At 36.0% G+C, this 15,944-nt stretch overlaps 2 protein-coding genes across 4 annotated transcripts in view; one reads left to right on the forward strand and one right to left on the reverse strand.

The window, feature by feature from the left end:
* Window positions 1-15,944, forward strand: part of LOC120350882 (protein ANTAGONIST OF LIKE HETEROCHROMATIN PROTEIN 1-like) — a 121,774-nt gene that overhangs the window by 90,798 nt on the left and 15,032 nt on the right. The window contains exon 1 of one of the 2 annotated variants that reach the window (XM_039425997.1): window positions 3,534-4,994. The exons of the other annotated variant lie outside the window; for it this stretch is intronic. Coding sequence (XP_039281931.1) covers window positions 4,749-4,994 — 246 coding nt within the window. The 5' untranslated portion in view covers window positions 3,534-4,748. Of the gene's footprint in view, window positions 1-3,533; window positions 4,995-15,944 lie in introns of those variants that run through there. 2 annotated transcript variants of the gene reach the window in all.
* Window positions 5,117-15,944, reverse strand: part of LOC120350884 — a 53,967-nt gene continuing 43,139 nt past the window's right edge. For both annotated transcript variants that reach the window (XM_039426034.1, XM_039426041.1), the window contains exon 2: window positions 5,117-5,647. In XM_039426034.1, the coding sequence (XP_039281968.1) occupies window positions 5,210-5,647 (438 nt within the window). In that variant the 3' untranslated portion in view covers window positions 5,117-5,209. The remainder of the gene's footprint in view (window positions 5,648-15,944) is intronic.

Raw genomic sequence — 15,944 nt, forward strand, 5'->3', positions numbered from 1 at the left:
TGTGGGTCTCCACACACAAGATAGAATTTCTGCTGACTTAGGCTAGTTACATACACATCGATTTTTGGTCGTACAATATTTTACCGTCCTTATAAATTTTATTAGATTGAACAGATGATTTCAAACAGATGATGTTTGCCAAGTTCCGTTTAATCTGATAGAATTCATAGTGACGGTAAAATATCGTACGACCAAAAATCGATGTGTGTGTAACTAGCCTAAGTTGTTTGAGTCTCTGGAATGGTAAAAGCATGTTTTCTATCAATTGGTCTCCTATTAAATTTATTACATCCTTTCATGTGTTGGGTAGCACAGTCCCTGGCGAAGTGTCCTCTACCTCAATTTTTGTTTTCTACAATATTGAAATACCATCTGAAAGTTTCGTCTCTTTTCCAGTCCTTCCCAAAGATTTGTTGGAGTAGCTTGTCCACATCTTGTGGTAACTCTTGTAGTTCAACTGAAGCACATCTGGTGACAGTCCAACCTTTTCTCTGAAGATTTTTCCATGGTTCCACATCAGAGTCAAACATGAAATTTGATAAGGTGTTCACTTGTAGAGTTTTTTTTCTTGTGATCATGTCCTATTCTTATTACTGTATAATACGTTTACAATCTGCAATTCCAGTCAGGCGTTTGAAGCAGCCATGTTGTGTTGAAGAAAGCATTTTAGTGTCAAAAAGATGCCAGCTTTCTCCAAGCAGTTTAACAGCTCTAACTGTTTTGTAAACATCGATGTAATTTTCTTTGTGGATTACAGTTGGTTGTTTCCTCAGAAGCTTCTCAACTTGGCCAAATACACAATCTGCAGGCAGGAAGCTGTGGCCTCGAACTGGGTAGGTAACTTGAATAGTCTCAACATGAGAGTTGGTTTTCAACAAGAAGTGCATGAGTGTATGCAGAAGAAAATTATTATTATCTTGTGCTCCACACCCATCACAGAATAGTCTGATCTCTTCGACACTTTCAGGTAGTTCTAGACCCTGTAGATGCTGCAAAAATGCAGAAGAAACTTCGATGGCCCCTTTACCAGCTTGATCTTTTGTCCGCAGATAAAATGTTGGGCTTTTTTCATCTATCACAACTATACACAAACAATACAAGCCCACTTGCCTTGAGTAGTATGCTTCTTGTATTGGAGATTTGGGAAGGGGTTGAATTTGTTGTAAATCGAAGCACAGTGTGATAAAATCAGAAACACTAACAAAACTGTCATCAATATTATTGTCAGTCATTTTAAACATTCACTTAGAAAATAATTCACCGCTATAATTCATCACTGTTGAAAAACGAAACAACCTTAAAAATTACCCTCACTTAAACTCAAAAATTCTGTAAAAGTCAGGCCGGGTGTCTAGATTTGCGAAGCATCATGGGTTGTGGTTTCCATGTTTACTACTTTGTGAACCCTCCAAAAATTGTTTATAGGGACAGAAACAACGAATTACAAGTAATATTAATGTTATTCACTTGGTTATTCAGATCAAACAATGCTAATTAGTAGTTTTTCCATAAGTTGGAACTGTAGTATCACTTATAAACTCACTTGAAAATTCCCAACAGTATGAACACCTCAGATGACTGATCTTAGAATAATAATTTCACAAGTGAACAAGTCGGAGCCCCTTCCTCGAGGCGCATAGATGCTCGTGCTCTACATTTCCTTCTTTCCATTTCAGAGCACCTCAACATCCTGAAAACGGATAATTCCAAACAACTGACCCCAATCAAATAATGTTAACATATTTATTGAACTAACTGAGGGATCTATAGTAGAGTGAATATGAAACTGGCAACCCCAGTTGCTTAGGATGGTAGGCCTAAGCCCTTCATGGGCTGTTGAGCCATTGACATACATATTAATAGTATAATGATTTTCTAGAAAACCTTGGTTAAGATTATGAGCTGCTGTGCACATGAGTACAGGCATTTTTGTCGGTGCTTCAAATTATGGAGTCCTATGCTTGAAAGAGCATAAATAATTAAATGCTATTAAGTATCAATTTCAGTTCAGTATCAATTTTTTGATTTACGATGTTGCTGATCAACACTGACGATATGTTGAAGTAATTTGCTACATTACATGGAGACTATCATTCTGAAGACACATTTTCTTCAAAAATATTTTCTCCACATCTGTAGAAAACCTCCACTTCTTCTATTAATGGGTATTGGAAGTTTGTTAATGTCCCACACACTAAACACACCTTGCTACCAAAAAATCAAGTTGAACAAATCAAGTTATGTGGAATGAATTCCAAAATAGAATAGCCTTTAATATGACCAATGGCAAGTTCAACAGAGATATATAGCTCTTGCTATGCTCCTCGTTCTAAGAGCTTGTTCTCTTGTGAACTAGGGAGTTTCTAGAAAAGGAGGAATGTTGACACTCACACCTTCTGGAACAATCTTGTTTATTAAAAATCCATTTGTCTGACGTAGATCCACCATATAGGTTGCTCAAGAAGGTTACCATTGAGAGCAACCCCGTCAAGTCCCTAAGAGTGTATCTATGCTTGTAATTGCTGTATATTGATTGTTTTTTAATCATTAATGCTGGCACTGCATACTACACTTCTGTATAGTCAATAATTATTTTACAGGATTTGAAATCCGAAAAACATTAGGAAGGCATGATTTACTCTGTAATAGAGAAGGTACATTTTTCTCATCAATCCCTCAATAGTATCTTAAGTAAGAAGGATGGGAAGAGGCCTTTTGCAGGCGAGAATGATGTTTCTAGTCGAGGCGTAACCCGAGACTAGAATTTCATTCGAGCACTGCAAAAGACATTCACGTCCAAGTAACTTACACTATTTTTTGTCATAATAATATAGAAAAGAATAATTGTGAAACAGAAAACATTACCTGCTTGTGCTGACATTACTACATGCATTCTATAAACATAATCTAGTTTACAAGTTTCGAATCAGGAATTTCTTGATTGTAGTTGATAAAAGGACCGAGGACTAGAAAAGATTGAGAGCCAAGAAAACATTTTTGCCTGTGGTGCGAACGATATTTTTCACCACACTACAGGTATTGCTGACAAAATAAATAAAGAATACAAAAAAAGAATACTTGTTATTGTACCTATCTCTTGATTTTAGTGGTAGAAGATTTGCAGTCAGGATTTCAGATTCTTTTAAAATTTCACTTGGAATATCATGGGCGTCATCATCTTCAAGCATTTTTGAAAATTTGGAATGTGCTAATCAACAATAAATAATTGAATAAAACTGGTTGCAAAGCGAATGCTTAATTAGTCTGATTGGAAACTCGAACTGAAATCATGGCGACTTCAGCTGATGAAGAATGTGGACACTCGCCCGATCTAGCGGATGTCTTATTAACTACGGACTTCCATGAGCGGCTGGAAAGTGACCACTTTCTGGCCTAGACCGGAAAAGAAACCCTTTTCTGACGTCAGACAAGAGTCGTCTGCGAACAAGGTCTTTCAGATCTACATAGGGACTGGAAAACAGCGGCTTTCTGTGCAGTGTGGCGAAAACATATGATTTTATTACAGTATAGTATACTGTAATGAGAATCATATGTTTATTTGTTCTACAATCAGCTGTTTACCGGCTTGATTTCATGGATGTAAAACAGCTGGAATTGAATGACTATGACAAAAAAATAGTTTCATGCAGTACATGAAGCCACTTGGCTTAGCCAAGTACCTAGTTATTATATTTGCCACCATTGATTCACCTATCTGAAATCGAAAAGCAAACTCCTTATGAGTTTGATTTCTTTTCAGCTTCATCAGTCCCATCAGAAGTTGGTCACAAATACGAAACTATTGTGACTTCCCACCCTAGAAAATAAGTTATCTCACTAGCTGTGCACAACCATAGAATATAATATTAAAAACTGATTTGTTGGGTAAACCTGTGTAACTGGTTAATACCAGTTTATCACTATCACAAATCATATAATAGGTGAATCTTTAATGGACGGTTTTTGTCCTTTTGAGTTCTTCTAGTTCTTTTTTCAAGAAATATATATCCACTTCCAGTGTGACAACACTCTTGCTTGTAGATGGTACACTGACATCTTCTACAGTTACATTGGTTGGATGTGGTTCCTCCACAATTTCTTTCTCTGCAGTTTCTGAGTGTAACCTTAACAAACAAAATATAATTCTATAATTGAGACGTTCGATGTGAAAAGGGCCTAAGTCTGAAAAACAAGTTCTGAGAATACAGCTTCCAAAGTGTTGGCATGATCATACCTGAATTATAATTAAAACTATGCATAAATGTTATTATCAATATTACAGCATGTAATTTTATCATATCATGTGAATAAATTTTTCATCTCAATAATTGTGCAGAAAATTAAATATTACTAAATGCTTGTATAGGCCCTTTTTAGGGAGATGGAAGTCAGCCATGTTTTTATGAGCCCTTTTTTCATAGCCATAAGGCCGGTCCAGACGCTCCATTTTACACAACGTTTTAAATCCGCGCAGTTTTAAGACGGAATGAAACCATTGCAACTTTGAGCATCCAGACGGTACAGTCTTGTATTTTCCGCTCAGTTTTGTGTGATATCGCCATGGAGGAGGTTCTCCTGTGGTCAATTTTCGCCTGCTGTATTGTAAAAAAAAAAGATTGGAACACATCAGAGGAACCGTTCGTTCAAAATGGTCACGGAAACGGCTTTTAAAAAGGCGGGACTTTTCCCATATAAGATTATTGCATGAATTACATGACGAACCTAATGATTGGTGATACTACTTGAGAATGGACATGGACACGTATATTTACTTATTGGAATTAGTGACACCGCATATCAAGAAAGAAAATACTTGTATGAGAGCAGCAATATCACCACATGAAAGGCTAACAGCAACTTTAAGATTTTTGGCAACCGGCAGAAGTTACAAAGACCTGGAGTTCACAACAATTATATCAAAACAATTGCTAAGTGAAATCATTCCCGAAACATGTGAAGCTATTTACAAGGTACTGAAGAAGGATTACTTGAAGGTAAGAAATATTGTTATTTTCCATAAATGATTTATTATTTAATTGAACATTATAAACTTTATTATTGTAGGAAAGTTATTATGGTAAGCAATAGAAATGCACACAAGAATACTTCAGTTTGGTTGAAATGATGACAAGTAGGTTCCAACGGGAGAGTGGGCAGGGGCTTTGTGGGCGCGTGTCTGTACATCTTGTTCACCTTGCTGTGGGATGATTCATGAAACTGCCGAAATTTTCCCAATTGTTTCATACTCCTGAGTGTGAGGTATTTGTTCTGGGGCGTAGTTATGTGGCATAGGCTGCGGCTGCTGCGAGAAGGAGTAGTATTGTCCAACTTGTGAAGAAAGATTTTGTTGCATTCTGATTTGATGTGGCGTATTCTGTTGAGGCCAATAATTCGTGGCATTCATTGAACCAAAATGCAGCAAATCGAAATACCACAGAGATGGCTTGTAAATTTCGTCCTCTCCAGCCCCAGATCGAATCGATTTGTTTACCTTTGCCAATTCTTTGCGATAAACGCTTCTCAAAGAATTGTTTTTCTTCACCACTGTCTCCCTGCACGCTTTGACATCTATTTCTTTGAACTTTTCAACCAATCTCTCGTACGCTTCCCCCTTTTTGTCCCTGTCACTGTACTCTTTGGATTTAACCCATGAAAGCCCAGAATTATTTTTTCTCAATATAATCTTGTTTACTGTGCTTAATGTAACTCCCATGGCTTCTTATAAATGATAAAGGAAAAAAATTATGTTTTTTTTTCTCTAGTTTGAACAATATTGGCATTTTTTGTCTGGTACCATATGGAACCACTGGGTGTTGATCATTTCAGAATTGGTTATAAATAAAAAACATTTTTATCATACAAACCATTTATTTTCACACTATTTTATATGGGATATTACACGAATATTGGAATATTGAAGAGATATTATTCAATTTCACTGCTTTCACACAGTGTGATATGGAATAAAGCACGTTATACACAAGCCAACGTTACATTTTGCGTACTCTTGAGCTGCAGTTACTTCCAGCACATCTTCGGCAAGATCCATCCACAGTGTTCTTCACAAAATGACTATTATTATCAAACCTCAACGATTTTATGGGACGGACAATGGAAGGACCCGGTCTCGAAAAAGGTGTAGCATTTTGACTTAGGTAGGTTTGAGCTAGTACCCTGCAAAATTGAAGTTGAGTGCATTTTCTTCCACTTTGTTTGAATAGAATCCATGAGTTCTGTATTGCAGCATCTATGAGCCATGTGAAAATGCACCACCACCACTTTTTCCCCCCCTTCAGACCTGGATTTTTTTGAAATGCTACAAAAATTTTTTCTCTTGCTCAATCGACTATTAATAGGTACCTTTAAGTGTATATCAAGTCTCAGAACCCTATTTTGAATTTTAGGCCTATTTTAGTGCTGGTCATAAATATGACCATTCAGAGCCAGTAGTCACAAAAATAAGAGCTTATGCCAAGTCACAAGTATATGTTACCAAATAAGAGTATTACTAGTTCTACAGTTCAAACATGATTATTACTAGTTATTTAGTATGGAAAATTTGAGAACAAATTATGAAAAAAAGAATTGAAAAGTTCCAAGTAATAAAATTTTAATAAGTTTGAAGAATTACAAAGTAAAAGAATAATGTTCCTCATTAGGGGTATCCACGATCTTTGTGCTATTGAGTTATTTGTTGAGTCACTTTCTATAGTGATAAAATATAACAATTAGCAGCTGATTCTGAATCTAATCTTCTTCTAATGTACTTCAATAGCGACTCACTCAACAAATAACTCACTCGATAACTCAAAGATTGTGAATACCCCTATTATAGGTAGTCAACTTACTTATTGATTCCTGTGGAACTTAGCAAAGCAATTGTGTCCAGCCAGGAAACAAAGATGAATATTACATTTGTCACAGTAGACGTGAGTCCTTTTCTGGCATTTTGCGTACTTGCAGCGCAATCCATCCTTATTGCCATCCATTTGAGGCATATGGTCTACCAAGTCGTGTTGAACATCTGGGATGGGGCGAACTTCTTCTCTCTCTCTCGGCTTCCTTGTTGGTGGCTGGTCGTCCGGCGTTGAGCTGGGCCTTCCTCTTTTCACCTTTGAAACGGGAACGCCTGTTTTGATTAGAGAATGACCCACTCTCATCTTGAAGTGGAGAAGATCAAGAATTTGTTTCTGTGGAATCTGAAGCCGCTGGCAATCTCGCCTATACTCCATCCAGCTATTCACAAGGGCAAAGTCCATAGCATGGGTGATCATTCGAAGTGTCCACTTTTTTGAACGAATGTAGATTCGATAGAGTTCTATCATTTGGTCCATAAGGTCTACTCCGCCCATTCCATGATTATAAAGTTTGACAATTTCTGGACGAGATATATTTACGTACTGTTTTTTTTTATGAATCCCACCTCTTTACCTCATCAGCAGCTCCAGTGCCAACAAAATTTGAAGCCAATGAAACAGTGTGGTTGTCCATCCATTTCACCATAACAATATCACCTTCCATTGTCACCAGCTCGTCACTTGTTCCACGAGCCTTTTTTTTGAATTCTTTGTCACTGAGTAGTGGTGGGTTTTGGAATCTGTTTGTTCTTACAGTTCCAGCAGCATATATCTGTTTGGATTTTAGCAACTGTAAAAGGTGGAAAGATGAAAAATAATTATCATAAAACAGCTTGTGGCCTGGCATACTGACTCGCTGTGCCAAATGGAGGACAACGGATGCTCCAAATCCATACCTTTTCAAATTGTCTTCATTCAAGCCAGTATTTTTTCCCTGGTATATAAGAAAATCGTATGCTAGGCCTGACTTGCCACACAGTACAAATATTTTTACACCCCATGGATTGGGTTTGCCTTTTATGTACTGTTTTATATTCAAATTTCCTCTAAATGGTACTATTTGTTCGTCAATACAAATACTTTCTTCAACAGTCAATTCCAAACATCGATTTCTAATTGCTTCATACAGAGGTCTCACTTTGTATAAACGATCTTTGTTATTTTCTGGAATCTCTAATTCATTCACTATATGTAAATTAGTGCGTAGCTTGAAGAATCTATCTCGTGACATCGTCTCTGGAAAGATGTTGATGCACAATTCCTTACTCCAAAATAATTCTACTCTTGGGAATTTCAAACAACCTATAAAAATGTGTAGACCAAATAGAGATTTCACTTCTGCAGCAGTTGTGTTCTTGTAGTTAGCTACATTGTTTTGTAGTGCATAGAGATTTGTATTGACTGCAAATGCCTCAAAAATATCATCACTAAAGTATTTTGAAAAATACTGGGCAGGTGTCAACAATAAGGAGTCTTCATCAGAGTCTTCTTCATGAATGTTCCATTCAATGTTTGGTGGCACAAACGGTGTTCTACGCCATCTCACTCTATTTTTAGGAGTTATATCAGGTTCTGGATTTACATCAGTCTGAAAATAATCAGTTTCACTCACCTCAGCAGCTTCAGTAGGTTTACCTATGTCTGGGCCATCTTTATCACATCCTATTCGATTTGCACTGTTGGAAACATTTGGTAATGCTATTTCCGTATCTTCACCATCACTAAGATATTCTTCCAAGTCAGATAAATTTCCAGTTTCAATGATGTCAAGGATTTGATTAGCATCATGCTCCAGATGATATTGGGTGGAAGTGCCTGTAAACAGAAATAAAAATGCTTGTTCAAGATTCATAAAATTATAGGCTAATATCAGATTTCAAAAGGTTTAGGTTTCAAAAGCAGAGTAGATTGGAAAAATAATGCTACCTATCTAGTAAATTTAAATGTCAAATTTTCTGAGAATAATTCCAATTTCATTTTCATTGAAGGAGCTAACAAGATTTGATCCCATTGTTATCAAGAGTCTGGAGAATGGTTCAAATCAATATCAAATACACATAAATATTAGGCTGCAAAGAAATATTTGAGGGAAGTGATGTGCTTTAACACAATGAATAATAGCCTAATTCATCATTTCCCAGTATTGGAATATATTCTAAAATGATATATTCACATCTTGATCCACGGAAAATAGGAGGTTATGTTGAATTTCAATTGGGCAACTGTTAGTTCGGATTGGTCATAATAATGACCATCAATGTTTATTTGGGATAAAACAAACTGTAAACTCACCTGCGATGAAAGTAATCATACATATTCACAATTTATATGTTTCTCTTATGGTTCAACACTTCAGATGAGTAAAATATGATTAGAATAAATAATAAATCAACTTGTAAAAGTAGGCTTACCAGCTGTAACATATTAAATCTGGGTAGACAAAAAGCCCTAACAGAAACAGTAATAGGTCTGAAATAAAGTAACTGGCTAATATCGCCAAATAGATAATAACTAAGATTAGATAGCATCAGCTTATTCTGGCTAAATGGTACAAGAACCTAAAAAGGATTTGAAGGAAGTTTATTGCTCATAAATAGATTATTATATAAAATATTTGAAGATTGAGGTTATGTACATGTATTCACGGATCGGTGACCTAGAGATCGATCAAACCGAGGAACGTAGAATCTGACCAAAACCCCTTGGCAGAGCTTTATTGCAATCAGATGGTGTGCAATATGAAAAAACACCCGTCCACGTGGCTAATTATTAGGTAGCATAGAATTAATATTAATGTATAGAATATTAACTAGCATGCAAAGAGCATAAATAAAAAACCAAATAAAATAATTTAATGTATTCAGGAATAAGAGTTACCAGGCGCATGAATACCGAATAAAATTTGCATGCACCAATAGTAAAACGGCAGTTAATAGGCGGCAACTGTAGGCCAGTTCAAAAATATTTCTATATATTTATATAAATGTACTAGATTTTGTGTTAAAATTTGTGTAATCTATGTTATCGATATGGCTCGAATGCAAAGAAATTATTAATCATATAATCTAAGCAATATTTTGGTATTTTTTGTAAGATCTATTTGAACCTAAATGGCGGAGGACTAAGATATTTAAATTTTATGCTAATTTGAAAGTCGGAAAGAGGATCTGTAAAACTTGAGAAGGAAGAACCAGCACTCGCCAGCCAAATGCCACCATAAGAGGACCCCAAATATTTTAGAGCGAAGTACCTTACTAATGATTTTGTAAAAGTTAAAGTTAAAGTAAATTATTAAATTTCTTAAAAGACTTCGTGATGCTATTGTGAAGCAGAAGTCATTTTCATTTCAATTAAACTTATAACCCCTTGGAGGAGACGATTCCGGCTACCATATTCCCGGACCACATGGAGTTGGATCGACATCGGCGGCTTACAAGAAGATTTTCGACACGTGAGTGATTAAATTTGAATTAGTGATGGGCGCCCTAGTGCTTCGAATTAATCTGATGATCAAAGCTAGCTCGCCGAAAGGGTTTTATTATAAATTGAGAAATTAATAAGAGTAATACTTGCGCAAGTAAAATTAGTATTAAAGGTATTTATTTGAAAGCAAAATATAGATCAATATTTTAGAAATTCTATTAAATCAAAGAAGTACGAAATCTAGGCTATTAAAACATATGCATATAATATTTAATTTTTTGCAATACAATTTGCGATAATTTATTATAGTTCTAATTCACTAGATGAATGGCTCTACCTATTCCGTCAGGTGCCGAATCTTGCACCCTGAGATAAAAATATATATTCGATACAAATAAATCTACTAAATACTAGAGATTTTAATATATATATATATTTGGATTATTAGTGGCTAATTTATCAAGCTGATCTTAGAGCACACATTTTTTGATTGAATTATCCAAGTCGACAAGTATTAGCAAGCGCATATCGCAGCTACATGCAACAGAATGCATATGATGTTAAGATAAAGGCACATGGTAATGATTCGTGCCATAAATCTAGAATATAAAGTTAGCCTGTGATATTTTTATTGATTTCAATTATTGTTCTATTTTTATATTATTTTTTTTTTATCGCTCTATATATATTTTTTGCCTCGACTGATCTTTGCATTATTTATGTAATATATGTATGAAACTTTCATGGTGTGCAATTTATTTTTTATTCCTCAACTCTATAGTATAAGTATCATTTATATATATATTTATTATTTATTGAATTACAAGAGTTATTGGAGAAGCCCATATCTAGGCCTATCAAGATTTTTTAAGACTGAATACTATTAGAAAACCACGACCTAATTATATCAAATCTCATGCTTTACCGACTGATGCCAAGCAGGAGGCTAATCGTTATTTAAATATAAAGAATAACGTGACACAAAGACATGTCGCCCAACGTGATAGGCCACGGATATGACACAAAGACATGTCGTACCAACGTGGGACTGATGATGAGAGCCAAGCTCATTGAATAATTATTTGAAATTAAGTCAATAACCATATTGAAAATTATAGATAACTTATACGAGTTGTGAGGAAAACTGGCGAAGGGAAATTTGTATTACTTTTTGGGGAAACAAGAGCTTTAAATAGAGAGAAATTATATGTTTTAAAGAAAATTTTATATTATTAGTACTGTGAAAAATTACATGTTTATAAGAGAGATTATATTTTATAAGCCTAAACTGCTATTACTTTCTAGTCAAAAATATATTAGGTGTTTAAGCCGGTTGGAAAATAAGTCGCAGCCTGTAAACTAGCCAAGAATAAATCAACAAAACATTGGGGGCGCTAGAGCATTGTAAAAAACTTAAGTATAAATACCTTGTTGTAAGAGTATCCAAACACTTTACACATCACTGTTCACTGTAAGTCCCGGTTTGTGTCTCTTTTTTAAGCATCTTCGCTTATCATTTTTGTCACTGTTTAATTAGCATTTATCATATTTGACATAATGAATCACACTCCCGCAAACTCTGAAGTTTCATATATGTACGGCGGTTGCACAGATCCCACTTTGTCGACTCCAAGCACATCAAACCCCACCACGGTAGATGCCAATACGCCACGAGAAAGGGAACCAGGAAGCGTCGGGTCGATAGTCTTCGATCCACCAGGTCTGCAACCTCTATCATCCACTCGAATCGACGCCGCTGACACACCATTGAATCAACGGATAGTAGAGATCAACTTTGAAGGGGGCGAGGAGCAGCCTGCCGAACCCGCATCTCCAGAGGCCGAGTCACATCTGAGCAAACAAAGTCTATTTTCAGTCACAGAGCTAGATCCTTTTCAAAAGGTAATGATGGAACAAACTAGCAGTATGTTCAATATTATGCTACAAAACACAATGGACAAAATGATGCAGGAGATTAAAAAAGAGAATGTGGAAATGAAAGAGGCAAATAAGCAAACAATGGAACAGGGCATGAAAGAGACAGCGGGCGCTATAAAATCAGTAGAACGACGGTTGGATACTATTGAAACTAAAGTAGAGAATCATAGGGAAGAATTAAAAGCAATGATAACCCTACAAAAAGAAAGTCAGGATAAAGTTACGGCAGGATTATCGGAAAGGTTGGATACGGTTACATGTGAACTCAATGAAAGGATAGATAACCTAACCATACAAATCACTACACCCATTCAGGATATAACAAATAACATTAAGGCCGATTGCCACCAAGAAATCCACAAACAAATTACCGTTGCCAATCAAACCTTAACAACTACAGTTGACAAAAATATTAACAGTATTAAAGAAATACAAAATAAACAGATTAATATGTCCACAAAAATGAACCAACTGCAAGGTAGCATCAACCAAAATACAGAAACCTGTAAAGCTTTAAACGGAACTCTACTAATTCAAAAATCCACTCTGACTCAATTAAATCAAGAAATAAACGCAAATAAAATTACACATAATAGTCAATGGCAGATAACACAGGAAAAAATAATAGCATTGGAAAATCATATTCAACAACAACCTCAAGGGATTCAAACAGACAACCTCAACGTACATAGTATATTACAAGGACTAGGAAAATTTGATAATACTGATCGCCATTTGCAACCTCAACCATTCATTGATCAGATAAAATTAGTACAAACTCTTGCACCTACCTCTTGGAATTTTTGGCGTCTCCGTTTGACTAATTTATTGATTGGCGAACCCCTGATGTTCTTTCGGAGTAGAGCCCATGAATTTACATCATTGGATGAGTTTGTAGCTGTCTTCCTGGAACAGTATTGGAGCAGAAGTAAACAGTTGGACGTGCTAGCGGACATTATATCATGCGATTTCAACCCTAACTTAGACGGTGCATGTACCACTTTCGTCGCTGCCCTACAGTTTAAAAATTCTCAATTGAGCGAGCCCATTAATGAATCGGCATTAGCAAGTATTATTTTAAAGAAGCTACCGTATCAAGTTAGAATGGCACTCGCCACACAACCCATTACTGATTGCAAGCAGCTGATAAATCATTTATATGGCATACAGTCTGTGATGGCAATATCAAACCACCGTTCAGACCAGAGATACGCACAAAATCAATATAACTCAAAATTTAGTCAGTATAACAGCCAAAATTATGAACCGGTATCATATGATTGCTACCGATCTGCTCCTCAATTTGAACGCCGCTATGAGCACAGGCAAAATGGTAACTGGAATAATGAAAAATTTCAAAATCGTACAACCAACCACTATGCCCAGCAGAGCAATCGTAGGAATCACTATGATGGCCGTGACCGATTAAACTCACATAATAATCACATACAAAACAATTACAACCGAAATTATAAACCGCCACCTCAACAAGTAAGTACAAATTATACATTAGCACATGCAATAGGATTGAATCAACAAAAAACCCGGAACCCAACACCCAACGACCCGCCACCAGATATACAGAAAACTACAGCTAAAAACCTACGAATATATGATACCCCTAATATAGCAATACAAGACAGCCTACCATCAAAAACCGCCGCCCACCATGCAATTAAAGCCAGCCGCAAACATCAACCCATTTTAAGTATATTGTTTCCCGCCGAAGACCCATCACCGCCAGAGAACACAAACAGCTGCCAAGAGGAGACCGTCACCATACTACCCGCTTTGAACGTCACACTCGCGCATCAAGAGACCGCCACCGCACATCATTTGACCCCACCAAGGCACCCCAAGGAACACAGGATAGAGGACCAAGAGGATGACACCAGGGAGGACGGACTACCGGACAAGAGGAGCGACCACCGCAAGGCCCGGAGACGGAGGCGCCCGAGGACACCCGACCGACATCAGTACCGAGAGGACAGACTACAGGACAGAAAGAAGAACATGCATCGCAAGGCCCGGAGGCGGAAGAAGCGACGAAGGAGGAACCACGCGCGCGCATACCGGCCGCATGCACGGTTCAAACGCCCGAAGAGGACATCGAACCAACACCGAGGAGAACAGGAACAGAGCATGCATCCGCGGCACATTCGCTTCAAGAGGGCAAATCAGCGATGTGACCGGCAAAATGGATTGAATGAATGGATTAAAACTGGAGCTACTGATAGGACTACTATGGATTCGTGCATGGGCAATAATAAAGTGGACTACTTGTGGAGATTGATGGACAGAAAGTGGTTGATAAAATTAAGAGCAATAAGGAATTATATTAAGAAAGAGGAAGTACCTGGATATTATATGATTAAAGATTATACTATTGAAAAGATGATAAATGTTTGGATATGGTGTTTAATATTTGTTATGATGGCTGTGATAATATTGAAAAGTGATGCTATAATTAAGACCATGTTATTGTTGAAAGAATTTATTAGTGTTGATTGGAATTGTTATATTATTGAATTGTTTATTATGATGATGAAGCCTTATTATGAATTTAAGTGGATAGTCTTGAAAGAAAATAAATGGAAGACTTTGGATCAATTAAAAGAAATTATTATTAAAGGAACAAGGAGTTATTTGAAAGAATACACGAGATACAAGGGCTTTAAATTTATGATGAAAAAATTATCAATAGGACAGCCTCACAAATCAACAGCAGATAACCTAGCCAGCCTACAACAGCTACAAGCAGAAAACCAAAAGATACGGGAAAGCCACGAAATTTCTACAAACCACATCACAGAATTTGAAATAAATATGATAAGAAATCAAGGAAAACATTATTATCAAACCGATTACTAACCTTCCTTAATAAATTTAATCTTGGCATAGAACCGCATGGCAACAATCCAATGTTTTAATTCCTTCCAACCGTTAGAAGCCTGCAATAAGAAAAAGAATAATTTTTAAATGTGTAATTAAATTAGCTACATCCACTAAAAAAGGACACAAGCGGGGATAGTAAAATTAAAATTTGTTAATTACCTTTTTAAGAGAAAAAATTGAGCAGTTAGGTTAATAATTATGAAATTCGACAGCAAATTATGTAGAACAGCGACCAGCTGAGCAAAGCCACCTAAATCAAATATGTGACGTCTGTTGAACATATGTTTATAAAAAGAATACTGTACCCAAAAAGTTATTTATTATTGTTATTTATTATATTTATTAATGTCGATATATTTATTTATATGTTTTATATTTATTACTTTTAATTATGCCACGTTTGTTACCTGAAAAAGACTTAAAGTGAATACCAGCTACCAAAACCAAAGAGCCATTAGCAAAAGAAAAGTATTGTACCTGATGTATAGAAAATTATTTATATTAAGACCTAAGAAATACTATAAGATATAAGCCCAGAAGTTTTGTGAATCGAAATTATTGTCTAAAAGGAATCATTTGTGAGAATTATGAAATGTGTGTAGTTAGGTTGGCGGCCCTGCAAGCGGCGAATTTAAAAATTACTATATGTTAAGTGTTGTCAGGAGGAGTACGTTTAGAAGTTTATATTTATGATATTTTATGTGTGTTGAGGAGGAGAATTTGTTATTGTATTTGATAAAGGTATAAAGGAGATGCAGCAAATATGTCTGCGAACTGTGATAGAAGTATGAGAGTATAATTTATAAATAAAGTATAGTGTATATCGATGTA

The sequence above is a fragment of the Nilaparvata lugens genome, chromosome 1, assembly GCF_014356525.2.
Source record: "Nilaparvata lugens isolate BPH chromosome 1, ASM1435652v1, whole genome shotgun sequence".
NCBI classification, from domain to species: domain Eukaryota; kingdom Metazoa; phylum Arthropoda; class Insecta; order Hemiptera; family Delphacidae; genus Nilaparvata; species Nilaparvata lugens.